At 43.0% G+C, this 22907-nt stretch overlaps 1 protein-coding gene across 2 annotated transcripts in view; it reads left to right on the forward strand.

Annotated features, from left to right (window-relative positions):
* The window catches only part of SGSM2 (small G protein signaling modulator 2), a 528702-nt gene that overhangs the window by 199360 nt on the left and 306435 nt on the right, over positions 1-22907 (forward strand). For both annotated transcript variants that reach the window (XM_073616693.1, XM_073616694.1), the window contains exon 2: positions 1257-1332. In XM_073616693.1, the coding sequence (XP_073472794.1) occupies positions 1257-1332 (76 nt within the window). The remainder of the gene's footprint in view (positions 1-1256; positions 1333-22907) is intronic.

A 22907-nucleotide genomic window follows, 5' to 3' on the forward strand; every position in this document is an offset into this window, starting at 1 on the left:
CTGCCCTATTAGTGGAAATGTAAAATATACTAATAAGAGTAGAATCCAGCATAGGGAATATGGCTGCTTTGTGATGGACAGCAGAAGTCTTGCAAACACAGTATCCAAGAGAGGTAGCATCCTGATATATTTCCCAACCCATTGGTGTCCTATAATAGATTATACATTCTGGGTTGATTTACCATATAGTGAGAGATATTGCGACAGAAAAAAATGGTTACTATGAGCAAGAATTACTCTGAGCAAACTATCAGATAAGATTTTTTTTTTTTATAGGGTAACACAGGCAATTCTTATTTTAGACACTGTGGTGATGGGTTCCCAGTGAATAGTTCTGTCAAACTTTTGTGAAAAGTATCACAAGTCATACAATCTGGTACTGCTGTTGCATTGCAATGGGATGGTAGGTTATTCACTTTGCGAATAGCCTCTGCAGTACACTTTTATGAATGTTATCATTTGTCTCACATATTGACTTACCACATTGCATTGCACAGGCATAAAGTACAATGCTTACTGCCTGTACTACTGCCCAGAGATTTAAATGATCAAAGTGTCATATCAAGACAAAGCAAGCCAAATAAGGAACCAGATCATGAGAGGGAAGGATCCTCTGTTTCCAATGCAAATCATTTGGGAATTTCTTAAGTAGGACCAGAACCCAAAAAGAATACTTAACTGTGTAAGGGATATGGCATAAGCATCCCTGGGCACTGGCTATATCTGAGAAAAGCATGCCAATGGAGTAAAACTGGAATTAACAGTCTATTAAATTAGATGTAGAAGGTAACAAAGGCATAGTTGATGGCAGGGTTTTTAGGTTTCTTGTGCTTTCCTGACTAAGAAAGAATTTTAGCCAGGTTTAACTATTGAAAGTGGCCATACACTAATGTGGGTTCAAGTTGTGCTTTGCACAGAGGCCCTGCACAATCACTGTCCGCTATTGTAAATTACCTTATAGTTGCTAGCATTTTGACCAATTTAAAAATTATCACTAACAATAATTCAGTTGTCTATCGGTTGATAAAAGAGCAATAACAACCATTCAGGTGCTTGTAACAGTTAAAACATTAATTTAGAGGTGTTATTCATTTTTAGACTAACGTATCTCGATTTGTATTTTATTGAGCCTTTTTAATATTTTTTTTTGCTCATCCATTTGCATATACATATTAGACAATTATAATGATTGTATTAAATTTGTATGCAGTCTATACTTACAAGTGCTGAAGCTTCATATACTTTATGTTTTACAGGTAAAGCAGATAATGGAAGAGGCTGTAACTAGGAAGTTCGTTCATGAAGACAGCAGTCACATAATTGCTTTGTGTGGTAAGCGCATTTTGTTTATATTAAAAACTATTTGGTGGTGGTGAAATTGGTGGATTATTCCAAGTAACATTTAAATTACATTCACTGTGAGGGCCCTAAAGGCTCTCTAGATCCTGTGGCTTGCTGAGTGATCTCCGAGGTGTCAAGCGTGCCTCCTAGACATATATGGACCCAACACACAGTATGAGGGCACCAAAAAGCAGAATATAACAGCTAGAATTGCGTTGCATGTTAAAGTTTTACATTTGTGGTTCATGGTCATGGAGCTCAGGCTATGTGATCACCTTTCACGAATATGGAGATCCACTTCCGTTCTTACCCCTGTCCAGTGTGCTTTTTTCGTTTTGATGTAAATACCAGTGCTAATGTGGCCTAAAGATATGCTCTGCTCATTTATAATAAACTCAACATTAGCTTTGTTAAGGCGTTCATTGCACAGAGTTTATAGTGTTACACAGGAACCACCCCTGGAATGATGTATTGCTGTAGTGACAAAAGGGCTACATTTACCTCAACTGCTTACAATTAAAGTGGTCGTAAACCCTTACCTATACCCAGTGAAGTTACTATTCTCAAATAATACACGGAGATTAAACAAACCCTCCTACATAAGTTGTACCTGTTTATCTGCAGCCCTCTATTATCCTGATTTGTGCAAAGTAAAGAATTTTTTACAGCTTGTCTGAACTTTCATAAAGTAGGGGACAGGGAGCTGAAGTTACGCTCTGCAGTGCTCAGTGAGAGCTGGTTGGAGGGAAGGGACACATACCCCCTTCACATAGCACACAGAAACAGAGAACAGAGCTGATGCTTTCAATTACAGACTGTGTGCTGGAGCTCCCTCCCCTGTCATCTTTTTTTTCTCTTGGTGTCAGGAAGACTTGTCAGAAGTGACTTATGCAGATAGCAGAGGAACAAGGCAGCAAAGAGCTAGCAGAAAATGAGGCAGCAGTGCTTTGTACAGAGGCAAATACACACTATAGTAGGATGTGCTTTGTTCATATTTCATGTCAGAAGATTACAAGCACTCTATTATTATTATTATTATTATTATTATTATCCAAGCTGGTAATGTTGGATGTGACAATCCTAGGAGTATTTGTGAACGCGGCTCTAAGAAGGTGTTACACTTTTTGATATCATTCAAATCTGACAGTGGTTGCACTGGGAATTTTGTTTTCCTTTAGGACCAACATTTTGTAAAAGATTAAACTTGATACACCTGTTTATTAGCCTAGTCTAATCTACACTGAAAACAATACAGCTTCAGTCTTACTACTATTGATAACGTACATTTTTTCTCAGAAAATGGGAGTGGTGCATGGAAATATTTAGTTCAACGCCATAGACAGCTCACAAAAAGTACTGTTCACTCATGGTGAGTCAACTTACGTCCCCATGGCTTTGTAGCAAGGCTGAGTGCGATAGAGTGGCAGTTGACAGAAACATCATAAAACATTCTACCTTACACTCCTTTGCTAATTAAAGAGGTTGGATGCCAAAAAAAAAAAAAAACTGTAAGGCCTCTTTCACACGGACTGTCCGTTCAGGTCCACCTGTCAGTTTTTCAGGCGGACCTGAACGGACACTTCATGGAGGTCTATGGAGCGTCGGATGTCAGTGGTGACATGTCCGCTGACATCCGACCTGCTCCAATCTGAAAAAGTGTAACGGGGGAAAAAACCTACTTTTATATCCGTTATCGGATCGGGTGACGACGGACTCTACGGTCCGTCATCACCCGATCCCCCATAGGGGAGAGCGGCGCTCTGACAGGTCCGTCGCTGCACAGTGTGCAGCGATGGACCTGTCATCTTCCCTCTCAGCGGGGATCGGCAGAGCGATCCCCGCTGAACAAGCAGATGTTCACAGGGCGGATCATCACTGATCCGCCCCATGTGAAAGAGCCCTAAGGCAAAGGGATAATAAGCTAATATGCACAGCATACTAGCTCATTATGAAATACTTACCATATAACGAAGGTCCCACAGGGCTGTCTGGTCACCACTGTGGGAGCTGACATGTTCCTTCAGCATTTCTTCTGGGTTCAGCATGTGCGCGGGAGCCCTCCGTTCCGGCAAGATGTGCCCGATCATTTTATTTTCACCATTTTTCTGTAGTAGACCTCCTTATATGGTTTAATCCGTGTGAATTTGGGTCTCATGTATGTAAAGTGACACTAAATGCTGGTTTTAAAGAAGACTCTATTCAAGTATGTATTCTTAAATCAAAAAAGTACCTTCTTATTGTTCTCAACCTCTTCCATATCTGATCTCCTATCAGATATACCAGCCAATTCAAACACTGTTTGCTGGGTTTAGGGTCAATGATAAGAGAATGTCAAGCCCATCCATATAGCCGCAGGTATTTCCCTGGGCCACACACTAGTATAGTGAATTGCAATCAAATGAACACGAAATGGCTGCAGCTGGCTCTCCAACCATCAGGAAAGCCCCATTAACATGTTTCACCCATGTAGGGCTTAATCATAGAGGCATCTATGATTAAGCCCTACACTGGTGAAACATGTTATAGGGGCTTTCCTGATGGGTGTAGAACCAGCTGAAGCCATTTTGTGCTCATTTGTTTTGTGATTCACTATGTTGGTGTGCAGATCTGGGAAACATTTGTGGCTATAAGAATGTAGTCATCCTCTCTTGCTCACTCTATAGATGGACTAGGGTCTCTGGACTATGGGATGTGTAGTGTGCATAGGGCAGTACACATGACTGCAACTGAAGTGCCCTGCTCATTCCAAGCAAATGGAAGTGAATGTAAAAGGAGAGGTGTGGAGGCTCATGGAGGACTTTACAAATAGACAGAAAAACACAGTAAGGAACAATTTCATGAAAAATCATTTACAGGGCCATTGAGTAGTGGATGTGTATGGACTATGTTTGAAGAATTACTATAATTTAGTGTCACTTTGAACTAACCTCTGTATAAAGCCTAGTACACACAGGCCAAATGTCGGGTGACATTGGCCGGCTCAATAAAAACGGCCAACATTGGCCAGTGTGTATGGCAGAGGGTCCAGCAGAAGCTAGACGTTCATCTGTCGGACAAGCATGCTGGAAAACTTGCAGCCGACTGGCTCCCGATCAGCAGTCTTAGCCAATGGCTGAAAGCACTGACTGGAGTGTTTTGGTGGGGGAGCTGTCTCCCTGTCAGAACACAACAGAACAGCAGGGGTGTCCCCTGTACTAGCATCAGATTGTTAGTTCAGAGTCTCCGACTGGAGCTGTCAGTTTTGTGTAGTGGTGTGTACTAGGTTTAAGCTTGCTCTCAATTAAAGTAGATCTGAACCAAATCTCTAAAATCTCATCATTTTTAACATGGTAATGATATTCCAAAAGTTGTTTTCAATCCATATAAATCTACAATAATAATTAAAAATAATACCCAGTGATCCTGCCACGAAGGTTCATGTTCAGACAAGTCCTGTTAGCAAGTTAAGGTCAACTAGTTAGGGTTTAGAACTAGCTTATGTCATTGGTATATATGCCTCAGTGCTTAGTCCCATTAGGGTAAAAATTAAACACACGCAGTGGAGATCTCTGGTTTTATTGTGTCAGAATTACTCCCTCTGATTTGATCCTCCCTCATTAGTAATACATTGATGAGGTGCTTTCCTGTTTTCCCTTTATTCTGTAAAGAGGACATGCTGGTAATTTACTCCTCTGCTTTGTTAATAATGTTCACTTCTTATGGGTGGGGGGGACAAGAGGTGAGTAGATTCCACATTCATAGTGTCAGAAATGGAAACAGCACTTAACCATTGCATTTTCCTCACTTTCTCTGATCTCTGCTGCATACTAATCCTTCTTTCCTATCTTAATTAATATGACTCAGACAGGGCTTTTACGGCGCAGAGTACAGATTGTACCTACACCATGCTTATACAACAGAAGCCTAATCAGTTCAGAATTACAATAAGAGGTACCTAATATAGGAATAAAAAATTCTAAATATAACATTGGAAGCTTTAGTGTAGAAAATGAGGAGACGCAATTATCTTTTTAAAGTTAGTAACTTGCTGGATAAATATAGAGCCAAGGTGAATATTTTAGCCATTTGGTGGATAATGGCACCTAGGAATATTAGATGTAATTATTTTGAAAATATGCACTACATGCAATATACCACATTTTTCTCTGATATGCATTTACGCAAGACTGGTATGTTAACAACCGACACCACAAAGCTATTAATTTATTCCCTGGTCACATCGGCTATTCCCAGCTCCCTTCTTAATGGCCTATTTTTATACAGGTCATCCCTCCGTCCGTCTATCATGACTGCTGCTGCTAGACTCATCCACCTAACCAACCATTAAGTGGCCATTGTTCCCCTTTACCAATCAGTTCACTGCCTTCTGCTAGCCCAATGTATAAAATTCAAAATACTAACAACAACATAGAAAGCCATCCACAACTCTGCCCCGAGATACATGTTGTCTCAAAATATCAACCAAACTGTCCTTTCTCCTTCTCTCTAGCTTCCTCATCACCTCCTCCCATGCTCCCCTCCAGGACTTCTCCAGAGCCTGTCCCATCCTATGGAACATTCTACCTCAGTCTGTCCAGTTTTCTCTTACTCTGTCCACCTTTAGGCAATCCCTGTAAACTCATCTTTTCAGGGAACCCACCTGCACCTAAAAACTGTACTATACATTCTCCATCAGTTCATGCATCACAGTCGGTGGCGGCCCATCTATTAGGGGCACAGAGTCGCCACCACCCCCCCCCCAATACATGCACTCGGCCCCTAATCTCCATGCATGGTGCCGGACGCATGGATTTCAATGGGTTTTTTGTTAAATACGTGATTAGTGCCGGAGCCTCTAATTGGATTCACAAAGGGTGGGGTCGCCACCCACTTGTTGCCAAGCCCACCCACTTGTGTGACATTAGCGAATTAATATTCACTAATGTCTTCCTGCTTCTCCTCCCGGGCCAATCAGGAAGTGGCTCCTATGACCCAATTGGCCGGGATTCTTAGGATGGGTCTCAGCACCCGCCTCCTGTTTGGCCAGAAGGAGATGATCACTGATCCCACTGATCACGCAGGGAGGGGGGGTGGCCTTAGTGCAAGAGAATCGCCACTGTGATCGATCTGTTGATCAAGAGCTGCGTGGGGGGGGGGTGCTAGTGTGAGTGAGGGAGAAAGGTCTGTTTGCCACTCCCCCCCTAAGATTTTTACCACCAGCCGCCACTGATCAGTTATTACCTTTTGTATTACTTGCCCCTCCCCTTTAGACTGTAAGTGCTCGCAAGAAGGGTCCTCTTGTATTAAATTATATTGTAACTGTACTGTCTTCCTTTACTTTGAAAATTGATGCACAAACTGTTGGCACTATATACATCTTGTACAGCTCTAATAATAATTAAGTGGCTGCAAAGACAGTCACATGTTGGGGAAACAGCAAAGGAACAATGGATGTTAAAGAAAATGTGAGTATATGTCCATCTTTAAGCAAAGCTCTACTTCCTCTCATCCCACCTCGTCAACTTGCTTGCCAGAACAGTCTACTTTTTCCTTGTTGTTGATGTCTCTGCACAGTTTTATTTTTTTCTTTATATTAAATGGTGTACTATGTACTAACAGTATATCCATGCAAATCTAAGACTGTTCAGTCAACAGGGGACAGGGGACTACTACAGGAGAATCAACCTATACAGATGTGCTTCTTTGGAAAAAATAATAATGTTGTTTATATGGCCTTTAATTGTCCTGTAAATGATTTACAGGACTATTAAATGCCTGCATCAACAATTGTTTACAAAGATGCTCAAAGCATCATTTGACATGCAGAGGGCCACCAGATGGAGCACCTAAATATATGCATGTTAAAGGAAAATTACATGAAAAATGACCTTCAGATAAACTTTGTAAATTTTTTCCTCTACTTTTTTAAGCAACACCCCAGTCAGACTAAGATCCACATGTTGCCCTGTCGCTCAGTACAAGCACTTTCATTATTCACTCTCCTGATTCTGATTGCTACCTCAAGGTTTTTTAACTCATCCTTTAGATACATACCTTTGTAGCGCCCAACCCCCAAAGGAGCCGCTGGTAATCGGGTTCCCCGCTCCTTTACAGCCAGGCAACAAGTATTCTACACATTTTCTCTAGACATAAGGAACAGTCATTGAGCTTGGTTTTTATGTTTTATTAGGGTTAATAACTTGGATGGGGGATAGGAATTATGGGGTGCAACAACTTGATAGCAACAAAATCAGGGACAACTTCCTCCCTATGTACAACTCCAGACTGATCTCCTCTTCTTCTCTATGTACAACTCTGATTGATCTCACTACCGACTGCTGGCAACCTCTGAGAAAAAAAAAGCAAAAAAAAGCAAAAGCCTCTTAAGGACTAGGAAACTTTCTGTTTCTTTTGAAAGTAGCACAAAAGTTGTAGGTTGCATACAGAAGTGACTCCAATCCCACTGTAGATATGGATCCCAGTTTCACTGACTTCAGGAACTACCAGCCCACCTGTCTACTTCTTCTTTACCCCACCCGTCTGCTGCTGAAGATTTCCCAGGCAAAGTAAAGGAAAGAATTAAGCCCAACACTATGCTCCAAAAAGGCTTGCTACTTGTGACAGTCTTTCCCCTTACAATTTCAGGACCGTGCTGCTGTATTCACACTGTCCACTTTGCTCTCACTGCTTCCTAGGCAAGATTCTTTCCGGACTGTGATGTGGTCAGAATCCTCCCAGGCTAGCCCCAGGCCGAGGCAGAGACCCCCCCCCCCCCCAGACAGTTTCCTCAGCACTCCACCTTCCAACCAACTGTCTGCCAGCATGACTCATCTATATTTAAGGGTTGGCTCAGACACCATGCCAGGCCCACTGCCTGCGGATTGGATAAGCTCCCCTAAGTATGCAGATCAACCTTCTGGCCTTTGCCCTCTAGGTTCCAGAACGTTCTCCAGCCGTGAACTGGAGTAAACTTTTGACCCAGATTAAAAGACTAATTTTAGCATTTATAAACCAAAAACATAAATTTGCCTGCACTACCACTAATAGCACACTAGAGGGTGGTACACTCACCCCTTCCTAAAAATCAGCCATGTCCCCATTTGCTGAAAAAAAAAATGGCTAGAGGGTGCTACACCTTTAAAGCCCTATTTTTTTTTTTTTTTGGCCTTAGAATCATGTTGTCTGCTTTGTGTTGTCCTGTTATCATTTGTGGAACTAATAAAATGCATTTCTTAATTGTATATCACAGGAGTGCCAATATTTGAGAGTCCAAACATTAGGTCTTCTGCTATTACTTGTAAATCCTTTTCTTGGAGTACATCACAGGACACAGAGAGGGTAATAGTCATTACTACATGGGTTATGCTGCTACACTGAGGTGAATAGCCATTGGCCAGAAAAAAAGGGCAGAAGTTTTTGTCCAGGTATAACCCCTCCTATATCAGGTAAGCCTCAGTTTTGTGCTAGTGTTTGAAGCTATTGGATGCTTCCCTGAGTCTCTGAGGATCTCTTTTTTGGGACTTTGTTCCTACATCTCTGTGTCTGTTCCTCAAATCAGTCACTACAGCCAACAGTTCAAGAGCAACTGTACCCAGACCCTAGATACAAGAGCAGGGATGGCCTGCAATGTCTGTCCTTCAGCGAGGGATCCTGCAGACAGTGACATCCAAAGTACAGCTAACCTGGTGATCTCACTGGCATGGTGCTCTATAAAATCTAGGGCAGTGATTTTGGAGGGAAATTGAGTCCCTGAAGACCCTGTGGGGTGTACCTCCCATGATGGCTAAAGTTTGAGCCTACTAGGCCCTGCAGCATAGACTGGTAAGTGCCTCTGTGTTTGTGGAGTTGTGGCAGCCCCTCTTACAATGTTACCTCTGTGCATGCTGTTTTAGGGCATTGGATGGCATCAGGATATGTGCGTCCCCCCCATGGGGTAATATACAGGCTGTGACATGGTTTAAAAGTGGTGGGTTGGTGGGTCATTTTGTGTCCCATTCACTTCTATTGAGCTTCCCTGTCCAAACTTTTTAACAACATTTGCCTGATACAGTGCCTTGCAAGAGAATTCACCCCCCTTGGCTTTTTACCTATTTTGTTACATTACAGCCTTTAGTTCAATGTTTTTTTAAATTTGAATTATATGTGATGGATCAGAACACAATAGTCTAAGTTGGTGAAGTATAATTAGAAAAATATATACATAAAACTATTTTTCAGAAATTAAAATCTGATAATTGGCATGTGTGTATGTATTCATCCCCTTTGTTATGAAGCCCATAAAAAGCTCTGGTGCAACCAATTAACTTCAGAAGTCACATAATTAGTGAAATGATGTCCACCTGTGTGCAATCCAAGTGCCACATGATCTGTCATTACATATACACACCTTTTTGAGAGGCCCCAGAGGCTGCAACACCTAAGCAAGAGGCACCATTAACCAAACACTGCCGTGAAGACCAAGGAACTCTCCAAACAAATAAGGGACAATGTTGTTGAGAAGTACAAGTCAGGGTTAGGTTATAAAAAAATATCCAAATCTTTGATGATCTCTAGGAGCACCATCAAATCTATCATAACCAAATGGAAAGAACATTGCACAACAGCAAACTGCAAAGAGACGGCCGCACACCAAAACTCACGGACCGGGCAAGGAGGGCATTAATCAGAGAGGCAGCACAGAGACCTAACGTAACCCTGGAGGAGCTGCAGAGTTCCACAGCAGAGACTGGAGTATCTGTACATAGCACGACAATAAGCCGTACTCTCCATCGAGTTGGGCTTTATGGCAGAGTGGCCAGAAGAAAGCCATTACTTTCAGCAAAACACAAAATGGCACATTTTGAGTTTGCAAAAAGGAATGTGGGAAACTCCCAAAATGTATGGAGGAAGGTGCTCTGGTCCGATCAGACTAAAATTTTACTTTTTGGCCATCAAAGAAAACGCTATGTCTGGCGCAAACCCAACACATCACATCACCTAAAGAACACCACCCCCACAGTGAAACATGGTGGTGGCAGCATCATGCTGTTGGGATGTTTTTCAGCAGTTGGGACTGAAAAACTTGTCAGAGTTGAGGGAAAGATGGATGGTGCCAAATACAGGGATATTCTTGAGCAAAACCTGTACCACTCTGTGTGATTTGAGGCTAGGACGGAGGTTAACCTTCCAGCAGGACAATGACCCCAAACACACTGCTAAAGCAACACTTGAGTGGTTTAAGGGGAAACATGTAAATGTGTTGGAATGGCCTAGTCAAAGCCCAGACCTCAATCCAATAGAAAATCTGTGGTCAGACTTAAAGATTGCTGTTCACAAGAGCAAACCATCAAACTTGAAGGGAGCTGGAGCAGTTTTGCAAGAAAGAATGGGCAAAAATCCCAGTGGTAACATGTGGCAAGCTCATAGAGACTTATCCAAACCAATTTGGAGCTGTAATAGCCGCAAAAATTGGCTCTACAATGTATTGACTTGTATTGACTATAGGGGGGTGAATAGTTATGCACATTGACTTTTTCTGTTATTTTGTTGTATTTGTTGTGTGCTTCACAATTAAAAAGAAAAAAAAACATTTTCAAAGTTGTGGGCATGTTCTGTAAATTAAATGATGCAAATCCTCAAACAATCCATGTTAATTCCAGGTTGTGAGGCAACAAAACCTGAAAAATGCCAAGGGGGTAAATACTTTTGCAAGGCACTGTATCTCAGCCACCTTGCCTTCCACTACCACTAAACAAACTAACTTTTTGCCATCAGGGCACAGCAAGTACAGAGGCACATGCATTTTTGGGGAGGTGCTCTAACCAGTGTTGCCAGCCTACCAGATTGAAATTTTCGACACCACACCCAAAATTTACTGGCACAGCCAAGTTTTTACTGGTGTAGCACTGCCTCCATGGGGGTTGCTGGGTATAATCTTTCCTGGGCCTCCCTCTAACTATCCTGTAGCCAGACACTTCGGTATTTTAACACTATCACCCGGACACTCTTCCGCTCGCTATCCAATGATCAATCTAGGGTATTGTTTTGTTTTTTTTTGTATTTATTGGTAGAACTTGGATAGGAAAAGGGATTAGTGGGATAATCTAACTTGTACTATGCCCAGATGAGAACAACTCTCACTTGACCCCATTAAATATAACTGGATAGCAGATTCGTTGCTGGACCACACTATAGCTGTGTGAGAGAATAAATCTTTTGCTTGCTCTGGCAGCAGACTCAATGTACGACTCTTCTTCAGGACACTCACCAGTATCCCCTTTGGCTGACACCCATCCACTGACTTCACTAGCCCGAAAGGAATGGCCCTCATAGAACAGGCCCCTTGACGCAGATCTGTACTCACAATAGCCAGGAACAGATCCTTCTAGACACGTCTCCCTCCTAGTCAGCTCTGCAGGACATCTGGGTTGCAGCTTTTGCAGTTCCAGCTCTCAGGTCGACCACCTGAGGCCACATGGCAGCCTGTACAGAGAAGGGGCAGCAGCCCCCTCCCTCCGGGACCCTGAGAGAGAGTGGTGAAAGAGTCACATATTGGTGAAGTTTGCTTATTGCGTTTTTTGTGATAATCACATCAGGGGCGGATCTAGGGGGCAATGGGGCAATTGCCCCCCCCCCCGAGAAATTAGATGCGGGTGAGTTAGTGGGCGGGTGAGAGAGAGCTCTCATCATCTCTCTGCTGCCTGACTCTGGGACACAGCAAGACAATCCCCACCTTAGCAGGAAAGTGACACAGCAAGTGACAATAAGCAACGAGTGACAGGGGACGTGGCAAGTGACAATCCGCAATCTATGGCAGATGACGTGGCAAGTAACAATCCGCAACTTGTGGCAGGTGACGTGGCAAGTGACAGTCCGCAATTTGTGCCAGGTGACGTGGCAAGTGACAATCCGCAACTTGTGGCAGGTGACGTGGCAAGTGACAGTCCGCAACTTGTGGCAGGTGACGTGGCAAGTGACAATCTGCAATTTGTGGCAGGTGACGTGGCAAATGACAATCTGCAACTTGTGGCAGGTGACGTGGCAAGTGACAGTCTGCAACTTGTGGCAGGTGACGTGGCAAGTGACAGTCCACAACGTGTGGCAGGTGACATGGCAAATATTAATCTGCAATGTGTGGCAGGCAAGTGACAATCCGCAATTTGTGGCAGGGACGTGGCAGTGACAATCCACAACTTGTGGCAAGTGACAATATGCAACGTGTGGCAGGTGACGTGGCAAGTGGCAATCCGCAACATGTGGCAGGTGACATGGCAAGTGACAATCCGCATCTGGTGGCATGAGACAGTGGCAAGTGACAATCCGCAATTTGTGGCAGGTGACGTGGCAAGTGACAATCTGCAACTTGTGGCAGGTGACGTGGCAAGTGACAATCTGCAACTTGTGGCAGGTGACATGGCAAGTGACAATCTGCAACTTGTGGCAGGTGACGTGGCAAGTGACAGTCCACAATTTGTGGCAGGTGACGTGGCAAGTGACAGTCCACAACTTGTGGCAGGTGACGTGGCAAGTGACAGTCTGCAACTTGTGGCAGGTGACGTGGCAAGTGACAATCCGCAACTTGTGGCAGGTGACGCGGCAAGTGACAGTCCGCAACTTGTGGCAGGTGACATGGTAAGTGACAGTCCACATCGTGTGGCAGGTGACATGGCAAGTGTTAATCTGCAACGTGTGGCAGGCAAGTGATGATCCGCAATTTGTGGCAGGGACGTGGCAGTGACAATCCGCAACTTGTGGCAAGTGACAATATGCAACGTGTGGCAGGTGACAATCCGCAACATGTGGCAGGTGACATGGCAAGTGACAATCCGCATCTGGTGGCATGAGACAGTGGCAAGTGACAATCTGCAACGTCTGGCAGGTGGCGTGGCAAGTGAAAATCCACATCTAGTGGCAGGTGACGGTGGCAAGTGACACACTCAGGTCTCCCACTGATTCTGCATTATGGTGAGTTGAACCATTTCATTTTATATAACAATGTAATAATAGAAATAATGCGCTTCAATCATCCTGACACCATAACAACCATGGTGCTGGGATGATTGAAGCGCTAACACCAGCCATTTCCCTTATAAATTGCCCTCAAAAAACGTATTTTCTGGCAGTGCCCCTCCCGAGACTAGGCTCTGGATCTGCCCCTGAATCACATAAGGAAAGACTATTAATTCGTTTGGCACATAGAGTTCACTCGTTTGGCACATAGAGTTTATATTATGCACTAGAACTTTAGAATAGATATTGCATATTGAATTGGTTATATGTACACATGCAAATGTTGAACAATTGGTTTAAACACATATGTACACATGTTATAATTTGTAGTATTTAACATTTAAAATTGTAACTTTTTTTTGTGTGGATTAGCGCTATTCTTATCACTTTACATGGTTCACTAATTGTTTTTTTCACAATTATTGGAGTAGCAGCTGTTCATTTGAGCACACATCTGTGGCACTGTTACTACTTATTACATTAATCATATATAGTCTGGTTTCAGTTTCCTAAATGTAACTACACAGATCTGGTCATCTCTGCTGTTGGATGCCTGCATTTGGTATCCCTCACACTGGGTTTGGGTCCTGGTGGCCCCAAAACTACTTTACAGTACTTTACAAATCCTTTGGCATGATTCTTGCATACAGTATGTATACTGGATGGGTATTCAGCTTTTTATGGCTACAGTTACTCTTTAAAGCGGAGTTCTGCTTAAAAAAAAAAAAAGAAATTAAAAGTCAGCAGCTACAAATACTGCAGATGCTGACTTTTAATAATCGGACACTTACCTGTCCCAGGTTCCAGTGATGTGGGGGAACGAAGCCCCACTCATCTCCCCCTCCTCTTGGTGGTGCCGACATTGCAACTGAGGCGCGCAGGGCTGTGGCTTCACCTGCTGCACATGCGCGAGCCGCGCATCTGGGACTTGTGAAGTGTCCCAGATGATTGCCGAGAGGGAGAGGTGATCTCCCTTCCGGTGCCACGGTGCGCCGGGAGGAAGTGGAAGCTGGGTAACCGCCCCCCCCAAAAAAAGTGACATGCCAAATGTGGCGTGTCAGGGGGTCACCTCCCTTAAAGCAGAAGTTCCATTTTTGGGTGGAACTCCGCTTTGAGAAAATTTCCAGAGATTATTGTTTAAAGGATGGCAGGATGTACGGTATACAGTCAGGTCCATTTATGGGACATCAACACAATTCTAATCTTTTTGGCTCTATACACCACCACAATGGATTTGAAACGAAATGAACAAGATGTGCTTCAACTGCAGACTTACAGCTTTAATTTGAGGGTATTTACATCCAAATCAGGGGAACGGTGTAGGAATTACAACAGTTTGTATATGTGCCTCCCACTTTTTAAGGGACCAAAAGTAATGGGACAGATTAACAATCATCCATCAAACTTTCACTTTTTCATACTTTGTTTCAAATCCTTTGTAGTCAATTACAGCCTGAAGTCTGGAACGCATAGACATCACCAGACGCTGGGTTTCATCCCTGGTGATGCTCTGCCAGGCCTCTACTGCAACTGTCTTCAGTTCCTGTTTGTTCTTGGGGCATTTTCCCTTCAGTTTTGTCTTCAGCAAGTGAAATGCATGCTCAATCGGATTCAGGTCAGGTGATTGACTTGGCCATTGCATAACATTCCACTTCTTTCCCTTAAAAAACTCTTTGGTTGCTTTCGCAGTATGCTTCGGGTCATTGTCCATCTGCACTGTGAAGCGCCGTCCAATTAGTTCACCACAGTTTTTTTCCGTGGTCTTCCGGGTCTTTTGGTGTTGCTCAGCTCACCGGTGCGTTCTCTCTTTTTAAGGATGTTCCAAACAGTTGATTTGGCCACACCTAATGTTTTTGCTATCTCTCTGATGGGTTTGTTTTGTTTTTTCAGCCTAATGATGGCTTGCTTCACTGATAGTGACAGCTCTTTGGATCTCATATTAAAAGTTGACAGTAACAGATTCCAAATGCAAATAGCACACTTGAAATGAACTCTGGACCTTTTATCTGCTCCTTGTAAATGGGATAATGAGTGAATAACACACATCTGTCTATTCCATGGAACAGCTGAGCAGCCAATTGTCCAATTACTTTTGGTCCCTTAAAAAGTGGGAGGCACATATACAAACTGTTGTAATTCCTACGCCGTTCACCTGATTTGGATGTAAATACCCTAAAGCACATCGTGTGTATTTCATTTCAAATCCATTGTGGTGGTGTATAGAGCCAAAAAGATTAGAATGGTGTCGATGTCCCAATATTTATGGACCTGACTGTATGTAATGTGTGAATTACACTTACCTCCATGCTTCCCTTTCAGAAATACAGTGCTCTAAAAACACTGCACAGTGATTTGGTTAGCCAATTACTTTTGAACCCTGCGCATTTTTCCAAATTAAGTAGTCAAAGTAATACATGTTTATGTGGCCCACTAGTTCAATTTAGGCAATGCTCAAGGACCAAAAGTATTCAGCTAAGGGCACTGTTGTGCTCACGGTGCTGTAGTCAGAGTGGAACTTTAATATATACAGGACCTAGTCCTTTCTGAATCTAATCCCTGGAGTTCTCCTTTAATATAGAATAATAAGGTATCTGATGAGTGCTGTGGAAATGTCTGTCTCAATAACCAGTTTAATGCTGACGGGTGTTAATGTGGGCCTCTTATTCACATTGTTAAGTGGTTTGTTATTCTGATGACATTGACCTGTCGGTGTACACAGGTCTGGGTAGTTATGGTAACCTCCTACTCCTAAACTCAGTGTAATGGAAAATGGATCATTTTACTGGGCTTGTTCCGTCCATCAGAGCCTACAGAAACCTTTGCTGGCATGTATATGATTAATTACATGTTCAGATCTTCATGCCATAATGTAAGGCTCTAAGCGGTCATGGAGATGTACAGTTTCTTCTCGTTTCTGTAAAGCATTTATGGCTAATTACATTGCTCCTATGGATGCTGAGATGTTTGTTTTATGAATAATGATTAGCCAGGCTGTATTTGACTTGTCATTAGCACGAAGGAGTGATTTCTTACCGCTGACAGAGATGTGCTGGTGTTCAGATAGTGTTTACCCGCTTCGATCCCCGGAGAGAGATCTGTGTACATACACAAGTTGGTTATTTATTGTAAAACAGCAGATAGTGTTTGTTCCTTCCACACAGAGGGTTTAGTGGTAGTGAACTGCTCTGCAAAGTATTGGAAAGGGAATTCTAATATTCAAATAATTTAAATACAGATTTATACGGGAAGAATATTTTATATATACTGGTATATATATATATATATATATATATATATATATATATATATATATATATATATATACTAAGAAAAATAATGGCTTTATAATAAAGGGCTCAAATTGGCAAATAATTTTAATGTGTGTTCCTTTAGTCTCGTTCATCCATGTCTTTATGGACCTTGCTTTGTGAAAGTAAAGTGCACTTTGTCCTCATCAGTGTATGAGCACTACATCATTTTGAATATTTGAACATATGTTTGTAATATATTGCAGCTTATCAATCATTAGATGTGGTGGCTCCATTAGTTTTAATTTTTAGGCTTACATTTAGGCTTATTTTTCCTTTTATTTTTTTGGCCATTAAAGTGTTACTAAACCCAGTAATATTCACCCCCCCCCCCCTCCCCCCAGTGCCCACAGCTTATAAATCTTCTTTTTACATTAAAATACTGCCACTATATACCTTTTTGTATGATCATAAACTGCACAGTATCTTCAGTGATGAGGGTTCAGGTAGGAGGAGATTTTCACTGCAGCCTGTATACACGCCCACATGTGTGATGTCAATATCATGTGACCTAGCTATCTCTGAGAACAAGAAACTGTTCTCTCCAGCATAAAAGACACAACTGAGCATGTGCAGGTCGGCTTCTCTGCCTGTGTTAGCTAGCTTTCCCCAGATAGACAGTGCAGAAGGGGGAGGATCTATGCATACAGGATCAAAGAGCCTTTTTACTCAAGGCAGAGGATTAACCCCTTAAGTTCCACAGTGAGTATAACAAGCATGCTATGCTGCATATACAGACTGATTTTACTGTTGTGGGTTTAGTAACACTTGATTCATATACCTGCTGTATTAGAGTGCCCTGCTCTGTGTGAATGAACACAGTGGGCACATTTGTACAGCAGCATTGTCAGTCTGGGGGGGAGTGTCAGATGCACTAGCAAATTTAGATACACTAACTGAAGCCGAATTTCAGTACAACCTCCAGGTACACAAGCAGTTATGGCAATTCTTTTTTTTTTCTTTTGGGAATAAAGGTTTTAGATAAATGAATAAAAGCTAATCATTATAAGCACCCCTGTCAGTGGTAAATGGTTTGTCTCAACACTCTAAACTGATATTCTAAACTAATATACAGTGGGTATAGAAAATAATCACCCCCTTTAAAATAATCACATTTTGTTGCTTTGTAGCCTGAAATGAAGACAAACACAGTTTTTGTTTTATCCAGCTGTATTTACTCCAAGTGAAAGATATAACACCATGTCAGAAAAAAATTACAAAAACAGAATCACTGAGTTTGAAAAAGGATCGCCCCCCTTGTGTCAGTATTTTTTGAACCACCTATTGCTTAAATTACAGCCTCTAGTCTGTTGGATACACACCCCCCCCCCCCCCCCCGCACCCCCCCCCCCCCTTCATTACAGGATATTACCACCTCTATGCTTTACTGTAGGAATTGTGTTATTTGGATGGTGAGCTGTATTGGATTTCCACCAAACATATCATTTGGTGTTGAGGCCAAAGAATTAAATTTTAGTCTCATCTGACCATAACACCTTTTTCCATGTGGCCTCAGAATCTTCAAGGTGCGTTTTGGCAAAGTTCAGTGGTGACTGCATGAGGCTTTTCTTGAGGAGTAGCTTTTTTCTTGCAACCCTCCCATACAAGCCACATTTGTGGAGAATTTGCAACATTGTTGTCACATGCACACAATGACCACTCTTTGTCATAGATTCCTACAACTGCTTCAGAGTTGCTGTAGGCCTCTTATAGCCTCTCTGACCAGTTTCCTCCTGGCTCTTTCATCCAGTTTGGAGTGATGTTCTGATCCAGGGAGGGTCTGTGTTGTACAAAATACCTTCCACTTCTCAATAATAGACTTCACTGTGCTTCTAAGCACTGATAAAGACTCTGACATTTTTTTTGTATCCATCTCCTGTCTTGTGCCTGTTCACAACTTTATCCTGGCGATCTTTTGACAGTGCCTTGCCACTCATCATTGATTGTTTGCTTAAGTTACACTACCTGGGATATAAATGCTCCAGAAAAGCTCTTTTAATGCTGCGCTAATCAAAATTACCACAGCTGATCACAAATGAAAGTCAAATGGCTTTGTGTGCCATTGAGAATGTGTTTAGCTACATCTGACCAAGGTTACAAGTCATTTTTAGGAAAGGGGGGGATCCTTTTTCAACCTCAGCGATTCTGACATTTTGATGTTATATCTTTCACTTAGATGTTATCAGTTGCACTGAGTAAATACCGCTGGTTAAAACAAAAACTGCATCTGTCTTTATTTCCGGCTGCAAAACAACAAAATGTGATCATTTTAAACGGGGGAAGGGGGCTGTGATTCTTTTCTATTACCACTGTATTTGTAGGAGAGCTTGTGCTTTTGGAAAATAACAGACTTACTCGCTGAATCATCAAGTAAGATTAAAGGAAAGAAAACCTAAAAAAAGAAAACTAACGCAGCCATCACATCTAAGGACTGGTAATCTGCAATGTAATATTTGTTTGCTTTTGGGTTTAGTACTGCTTTAACATCCTGTTTAATTTTGTAATTCTTTAGATTTCTCGACTCTGATTTAACCTATGTGTATTATCATTGTTTGTGCTGGACACCTTTAACTTAGGTATTGTAATAATGGAAGATTGAAGGTTCCATCACTCGCACATAATTAATCTTCGTACCTCTACAAGACTGTTGTGAGATTTCCAACAAAAGGGAATGAATTATACATAACATCTTGTGCACAGTTGAAGTGGCTGTGCCTGAGGTTTAAAGGATCGGAATCTGTCTTCACTGTGTTTATTAAAAAGCCTTGTAGCACTGAGCTTTCTCTCTGTTTTGCCCATCTGAAAATTCCCAAACTAACAAAATGTCCATTTCTCAAAACATCTATATTATCATTATTTTCATGATTTATTCTGTAGACGCAGCTGAATATGCAGAGTTGCAGCTGTGTCAATGGATTGCATTGGGGCGGAGCTGGGAATTTAGGTGCAGAATCTTTATAGTAGAGTCTCTGAGATCTGATAGTTGTGAATTAAAAAGATGTTGTTCTTTCCCTTAAAGCATAATTCCATTTTAGTATAATAAAAAAGAGAATAATAGTAATATACTGCACATAAGCCTTTTTGTAACCTACTATTAGCTTAAAATCTTGTACAGGAATGTAAGATGAAGGAAAGGAGGGCAGGTTATACACTGTTGGTGTACAGAAGTCAACCAGCATATCACTTCTTGCTGAAGTCATCTGCTCTATGCAGGGGCGGATCCGGGGGGGGCAACGGGGCAATTGCCACCCCCGAGAAATTTGTTGGGGGCCTGGCAGATGAGAGAGCGGGCGGCTCCGCAGGTCTCTCCGCGGGTGAACCGGGCGGCGTGGTTTGCGAGCAGTCAGCGTGAGTTGTGGGCGGGCGGGCCAGGCTGCCACGTCAGTGTGTGGGCGGCTCGGCGTGAGCGCACAGCTGGCCAATCAGCTAGCCGAAGCACGGGGAGCAGAGAGATAAGATCATCTCTCACCGCCCTGCATCCCTGCAGTAACCAAGTTCCGCCCTCACAGTGCAGGCAGCGTGAGCAACAGAGAGATTGCATTATCTCTCTGCTGCCTGAGTCCATGACACAGCAAGAAACACACAAAACACCACCTTAGTAGGCAGGTGACTATCTGCAAAATGTGGCAGGTGATGTGGCAAGTGGACAATCCGCAAGGTGTGGCAGGTGACGTGGACAATCCGCAATGTGTGGCAAGTGACATGGCAAGTGACAATCCACAAGGTGTGGCAGGTGACATGGCAAGTGACAGGTAACGTGGCAAGTGGACAATCCGCAAGGTGTGGCAAGTGGAGAATCCGCAATGTGTGGCAAGTGACGTGGCAAGTGACAATCTGCAAGGTGTGGCAGGTGACGTGGCAAGTGACAATTCGCAATGTGTGGCAAGTGACATGGCAAGTGACAATCCGCAAGGTGTGGCAGATGACGTGGCAAGTGACAATTCGCAATGTGTGGCAAGTGACGTGGCAAGTGACAATCCGCAAGGTGTGGCAAGTGACAATCCGCAAGGTGTGGCAAGTGACGTGGCAAGTGACAATCCACAAGGTGTGGCAAGTGACAATTCGCAACGTGTGGCAGGTGACGGTGGAAAGTGACACACTCGGGGCTCCCACTGATTCTGCATTATGGTGAGTTGAACCATTTCATTTTATATTACAATGTAATAATAGAAATAATGCACTTCAATCATCCTGACACCATAACAAGCATGGTGCCGGGATGAATGAAGCGCCAACATCAGCCATTTCCCAGATAAATTGCCCACAAAAAAATGTATTTCTGACAGTGCCCCTCCCGAGACAAGACTCTGGATCCGCCCCTGGCTCTATGTTGTTCTAAGTACTACGTATTCTCTTGTTACAACACTAGACTGATCATTTAACCATGGCAGAAATTCCTTAAGTACTCAAGAAATAGGAAGCTGGCTGCAAGACATTGGAAGTAGTGGAATCCATATGCACGTTCCATTGCAAATGATACCAGGAAACAATGCGCAGTTCATTTCCCTGCAGTGTATTAAAAGCTGATGTCACATTTGCAATCCTCTTGGAAACAGTGCACCAGCGGTAGGATTGCTAAAACATGCAATTTCCACAGGTCACTTTTGTCACTGGCTGGATGAGCACTGCGCCAGCACCTCATCCGCCCCGCGCTCATCCAGATAAAAAGGTAGAGAACTGTGCAAATCGGTGAGCATTTCTCTGCCCTACCCATTCCTGCTTGGCAGTCTTGTTGCCTATTTGTTGCAAGTGTGATATCAGCCTAACTGACCAGGAGAAAATGGGAATCATTGCTTCAGTGAGTTTCTCCATGCTATGACGTTGATACCTTGAAACCCCTTCTTTAAACCGCTCTGGCTGGCGACCACAAACTGACATCCTTGCATACAATGCAAGGCCAATAACCCTGCGTTGTACATGAGCACAGTAAAGCCTTTTACACACGGGCTGAATGTCCGATGGCATCGACCAGTTCAAAAGAAACCATCCGACAGTTAGCCCCTGTGCAGCTGATCCGACAGAAACCAGCTGTTCGGCAAGCTTCTGTCGAAGGGTCATGACCGAAAAAGGTCTGCCGACCGACTCCCGTTCGGCACTCTCAGCTGACCAGAGTCTTCCGGCGGGGGGGGGGGCACGGTTACCCTGTCAGAACACAATAGCACAGCAAGGGAGATCGCTTTACTAACATCGGATTCTTAATACAGCGGCTCCAACCTAAGCTGGCAGTTTTTTTCATTCAACCCGCTGGGTTGAATGAAAATAAACAAGTACTGTGTATGAGGCTTTAGGGTCCACCAACAACCATTGGAAAAAAGTGATGGTGTCTGAAACCTGCTGGAGTGAAAAATAAGTTAAGTAGTACTGCTTATTCTTCTACCACTAGACTCAATGAGCATTAACCCCTGCAGTGCAGGGGGGCTCACTGCAAAGGTATTTTTGTGTAATTCCTGGAGTTTGGCTTTAAAGGAAAACTCCACCAAAGGGAAAACTTTGCTAAAACAAAAATCATATAACATATAGTGCCACATGCCAAATATCCTAGAAACACCATCTGAAGGATCACCTTCAGACATACAGGGACTTGAGGCTCCATACTCAAATTAACAACCCAAGTAGATAAAACAATACAGTGGAACCTTGGATTACGAGCATAAACCGTTCCAGGAGAATGCTTGTAATCCAAAGCACTCACATATCAAAGCGAGTTTCCCCATAGAGGTCAATGGAAACTAAGATAATTAGTTCCACATTGACTCCTATTGCATGCAATATTGCATGTGGCCAGAGGTGGGGGGGGGGGGGCGCGGGAGAGACTCGGAAATACTCGGAGACCGCTCGGATGCACTTGGAAGGGCTCGGAAACACTCGGGAACAGAGTATTTCCAAGTGTTTCTGAGTATTTCCGAGTGGCTCTGAATGGCTCTTAGTGTCACTGGCGCCCCCAAACCTCTGGCCAAATGCGGTACTGCACACCGCAGAGGCTTGAATCATGCTCATTTTGCGAGACAACACTTGCATACCGAGTCACGATTTAAAAATCCTGAAAATCCTGAAAAAATCCTGAATCCTGTTAGGGAGCGTTTTGTATTGCGAAACGCTCGCTAACCACGTTACTTGCAATCCGAGGTTCCACTTGTTAGGAAATGTAGATTGTCTAGGGATATTTTTAGACCCTCGATAACTCTGCATAAGGTGTACCTTACAATCCCCACAGGCCTGTGAGATTAGCCCATTGAGACAATGATAAAAAAGAATGACAAAGTCTCGCCGAGTAAATCTAATCTTTATTCT

The sequence above is a fragment of the Aquarana catesbeiana genome, linkage group LG02 (genome assembly GCF_042186555.1).
Source record: "Aquarana catesbeiana isolate 2022-GZ linkage group LG02, ASM4218655v1, whole genome shotgun sequence".
Classification (NCBI taxonomy): domain Eukaryota; kingdom Metazoa; phylum Chordata; class Amphibia; order Anura; family Ranidae; genus Aquarana; species Aquarana catesbeiana.